Source organism: Equus przewalskii, chromosome 22, assembly GCF_037783145.1.
Source record: "Equus przewalskii isolate Varuska chromosome 22, EquPr2, whole genome shotgun sequence".
Lineage (NCBI taxonomy): Eukaryota > Metazoa > Chordata > Mammalia > Perissodactyla > Equidae > Equus > Equus przewalskii.
In genome coordinates this window covers 38,683,350-38,687,902 of record NC_091852.1, presented here as the reverse complement: position 1 = coordinate 38,687,902, position 4,553 = coordinate 38,683,350, and the positions used below count along the sequence as shown (strand labels likewise).

Sequence of the window (4,553 nt, the reverse complement as noted above, 5' to 3'; positions counted from 1 at the left end):
TTTGAGCCAGTCCATGGCTCTGAGGCAGGTCACAGCCCAGAGATCAGATGGTGATTCAGCTAACCAGAGGAGGCCATCAGAGGGGTGGGCACTGGGGACCTTGGGGATGCTTGTGGCCTGGATGAGGTGTGTGTCTGTGTGAGTCTTGACCCCCTGGTTTCTCTGAAGTCCTTTCTTTACATGTCTCTTAAATATAAAAGATAGTAATTTTCATTTTCTGAATGTTCCTGTACACTTTTTATTCTTTTTATTTGCTTTCCTTTATGTGTGTACCAAATAGATTAGAATAGACTAGAAGACATCAATTATTTAAATTATTCTTTTCATTTTTTCGATTTAAGTTTAATTTGCCAAAAAAACTTCAGATGTTTCAATGTAAATGGATTCAAAACTTTCGAATGAGAAAAGACTTTTTGTTAAAGTCAAAGTATGCAAATATTGTTCTTCTTGCTAAGAACAAAATTTCACCTCTGCTTCTGGACTCTGTTTTGCCCTCTTTATTTTGCATGTCAGCAAAGCTGCCTCATTCTTCTGGATTTGTCCTCTTAAGAAAGGATTTATTAGACCTGTTTGACAATAACACCTTTAGGAGAAAGGTCTATATCTTGTTCACAATTTTATCATTAGCCAGAGTTCATATTAATTACTCAAGACATAATAATTATGTTGTTTTCCTCCCAGTACATATTTATATATCCTAGTTGTAAGTCCTTCTAGTTTTTCCATGTGGGATGCCACCACAGCATGGCTTGATGAGCAGTGTGTAGGTCTGCACCCAGGATCTGAACCGGCAAACCCTGGGCTGCCAAAGCAGAGTGCGTGAACTTAGCCGCTACACCAGCTGGCCTGCCCCCAAGACATAATTATTAATGAGTAATATTCTCAGATTTTGTGTACAAGAGAAGACTTTCAAGTATGGCCATGTGGCAGTGCTCCCTAGGACCTCTTGACCAGAAATGTAACTGGCACTTTCCACACTTTCAACATTTTCCTGTTAATGACTCTTCAGGTTGTTTCCAAAATTATTGGTTGGTTTCTTAACTTTTTTAGGTGTGCATGGGTGTTTCAGTTCTAATTACAAGACCTACAACATGTTTATCCTTCCCCAGGCACCATCTCACCTTACCAATTAGCACGTGTTTTTCTGACCCTCTGGCTCAATGTGCACACAGCCACATATCTTCCAATTTAACTCTCGATACCTCGCTGTTTAATGAGCTTCCAGGAGCTAGCTCATCAGACTTTCAAATTTTATCATATCTTTATTGGAGGGTGATTGCTTTTGTCCCCAGAACAATTTACTGCCCCAGACCCCAGAGTAAATATTTCTGTGACAACGCCTCTTCTTTTTCTCAGGTACTCAGGTGCCAAATATTTCCACAGTTTCCAGATGACACATGCCAAATGTTATGCACTATATGTGTGTGGAGGGGGCATGGGTTTAGGTAAATTATCCATTTTGTTTTGTTTTGTTTTCACCTTAAATAGCAAAAGGAGTTTTATTTTGCTAAACGTTGATTTTTATGTGGAGTTCAATTTATTAAACTGTTGAACACCTATTATGCCCTAAGTGTCTGAGCTGTCCACAGGGGAGTCATTGATGATTGACCTCCCGTTAAAAGCTTATACTGAAGTGTTAATAACTCTCCCTAGATAGTTCAGTCTGTACATTTCAATAGAGCTTGTTGGTTCAACATTCTCCCTTTCACGGTGAAGATGTAGGACAGTAAGGGCGTCATATGATGCTGCAGAAAACTAGCCTTCTTGGCTTTACTAGTTTCAGAATCCTTAACATTTTATATTTTCATTTTAATTTAGTATTTTTCTGGGCAAGGATTGTCTTGCTGTTTCTGAATTACTTTCTATTTCGTCTTGAGGTTAGTACCAAAATAGAGAAATAAAAATGGAAACGTAAGGGCCTGTACCATTATTTTCCATCATTTTCAGTACATCATTTTTTCTTTCTTTCTCCACTTAACTTTCTTAGAAATCTGTCCCTGCATTTGGATGCACTGAGGCAAAAGGAGAATACATGTAGGTCTGAATAGGATGAAAGAAATAGAGTGAATCCCCAGGTAAGAAAAATGGCAATGGGAGTTCTTCTCTTCTCTAATCACCGTTCCACCACTCCAGTGTGGTTTCTGCTCATTAATTCCACCAAACCAGCTCTCACTAAGGTCAGTTCCATCTGTTTCCCCGTGTAGCAGATGATTTCAATTCACGGAGCAGCTGACTGACGTTCAACATAGTACTAATCAAAGCAATGATAAATTATCGTGAATAATTAAATATGTCATGATTTAAAGTAAATAAAATATTAAACATATTAACATGATTTGTCAATACATCAAATCCATGAATCTATCCAGAGACAAAAATATTTCAAAAAAGGGAACACTCGGCAGAAAAAAAAATCACCTTCTTTTCCAATTCCCACTCTATTTCTCTCTTGCCTTATAGAAGGCAAATCTCCCAAAACTAGTTTCTGTACACAGTCACTAACTGCTCTTCTTCACCCTTCCTTCTACTCCAATAATGGACTCTAGTGATTAATTCTACCACACCAGCTCTCACCAAGGTCACCAATGCCATCTGTTTTCCCAGTGTGATGGGCAGTTTCCATCCACATTTTGAAATGATGCAATTCGTCAAAGCAGTTTTAGTCTTTTAAATAGAATCTAATCACCATTCTCTCCCATCCTATTAACTTATGGCCAATCCACCTGCTTCTTTTGTGGCTTTTTCCCGCCTTTACCAGTCAAAGGTCCTAGGAATCAATTTTATGTCCTTTTCTCATTCTATCCTCTCTTCCCACGTGACCACTTCTGTTCCTAGGCTTTCAGTTCACAGAATTGCTTGTAAATTGCAGACTCAAATATCCACTTTCCAAAGGATATCTGCACTTGGGTGTCTATGAGTCAAATGTAGACAATACCTGCTGATTTGTTTTGATTTCCTGACATGCCTGCTCCAGCTTACACTGAGAGAATCCCATTTTTTCCATCTTCTTATTATATCATTTAGCATAACTAATGTTAATTAAGTATGATTACTGTTTTCAGGTTGGTTTCTCAACAAAAATCAAAGATACCGGAAAACAGGATTGGATTTGTTGTGTTCACCTCTATATCGTGAGGACAACATATAACCTGGCTTAGAGGAAATCTATTTTTACTTCTAACTTGAAAAACATTATAATGAGTAATTGAATTGTACCATGAATTCTTTAATCTGGTTACAATCAGATGTAGCGTTTCTTTATTAAATAAAAACAAATACAAGTAATTTTCTATAGAAACAATTTAATGAACAAAGAAAGTAATAAATTGACTAAATATAAAGACTGTATTTTTTTCTCTTAAACATGATTTAAAAGTGCACATAATATCATATGAATAACATTAATTGAAATCTTATAAGTAAATAAATAGGTAGATAAATAAATGTTTGGACAGATGGATCAGCATGGTCATCTGTAAGCGACTAGTGCCTACAGAGTTGAACATGATGTTGCTTAATATTCCTGAAAACTTTTGACAAATTAATTCAATTCAGGTCATGATTACAGCAGACATGAGAGTCTTTGACATGGCAGAGCAAGTGGAAGTGTGATATTATCAGTCGATGAGAAGCATTTCCATGTTGAACCAGGTGTCATTTCTTCCTCCTTAACTCTGCGGCAAGTTTGTGGATGAAGAGAAGGATCTCATGATTTCTGCTCTGACGATCTCCCAGGCACAAGGGCTGTATTTCTTCTCTTGCAGATAGAGAGCGATTCTTTGGAAGTATCTCCTCACAGCCAGCAGGGAGTCCTCGTTCATCAGGGGCGTCTCTTCCACCCCCACCTCCTGGCTCAGACAGGCTTCCAGCTCAGTCAGCTGCTGATAGAGTCCAGTGTAGAGCTTGTCTAGGAGGCTCTCGTCCCAGGCAGCAGACGAGCCGTCTGTGCTGAAGAGGTGGAAGATCTGTTGGATCGTCTCATGGACCGCGGAGATGGCTTGAGCCTTCCGGAACTGGTTGCCGTCAAACACCTCCTGGGGGAATCCAAAGTCATTTCTGTCCTTCAGGCAGGAGAAGGGGGAGATTCTCCTCATTTGTCCCAGGAGCATCAAGACCCTTGTGTTGCCCAGGCTATGGGTGTGAGGCAGGTCACATCCCAGAGAGCAGCTGGAGTGGCAGCTGAGCACCACCAGGGCCATCAGTAAGGAAACAGGTAGAGCCATTGGGGATCTTGCAGATGCTGCTGGCCTGGCTGGGGTGGGTGACCTGTGAGCCTTGGTCTCTGGGTTTTCTGAAGACCTTCCTTTGTGCATGTGTCTTAAATAGGCTCACATTATTTTCCATTTTCTGAATATTCTCTTATTTTCTACTTCTGTTTTTACTTTTCATTTTGTGTTCTCCAAACGGGTGACAGTGTTTCTCAACTCTTTTTTTTTTTTTCATGATTGCCTCCCTCTCCGCTGCCCTCAGAGCCTTTTTAGATATTTTTTCCTTATTGGACCTGATAAAATTTTGATAACCCAGATATACTGTTTATCTATTTATGTACCTTA

At 39.3% G+C, this 4,553-nt stretch overlaps 1 protein-coding gene across 1 annotated transcript; it reads right to left on the bottom strand.

Annotated features, from left to right (window-relative positions):
• Positions 1–1,989: 1,989 nt before the first annotated feature.
• Positions 1,990–4,553, bottom strand: LOC139078534 (interferon alpha-3). The gene has a single exon (XM_070590107.1). The coding sequence runs from the start codon at positions 4,311–4,313 to the stop codon at positions 3,669–3,671; it is 645 nt and encodes a 214-aa protein (XP_070446208.1). The 5' UTR covers positions 4,314–4,553; the 3' UTR covers positions 1,990–3,668.

Bases quoted from the DNA above. Each gene is read 5' to 3' on its own strand.
- LOC139078534 (XM_070590107.1), bottom strand. From the start codon at position 4,313: ATGCACAAAGGAAGGTCTTCAGAAAACCCAGAGACCAAGGCTCACAGG.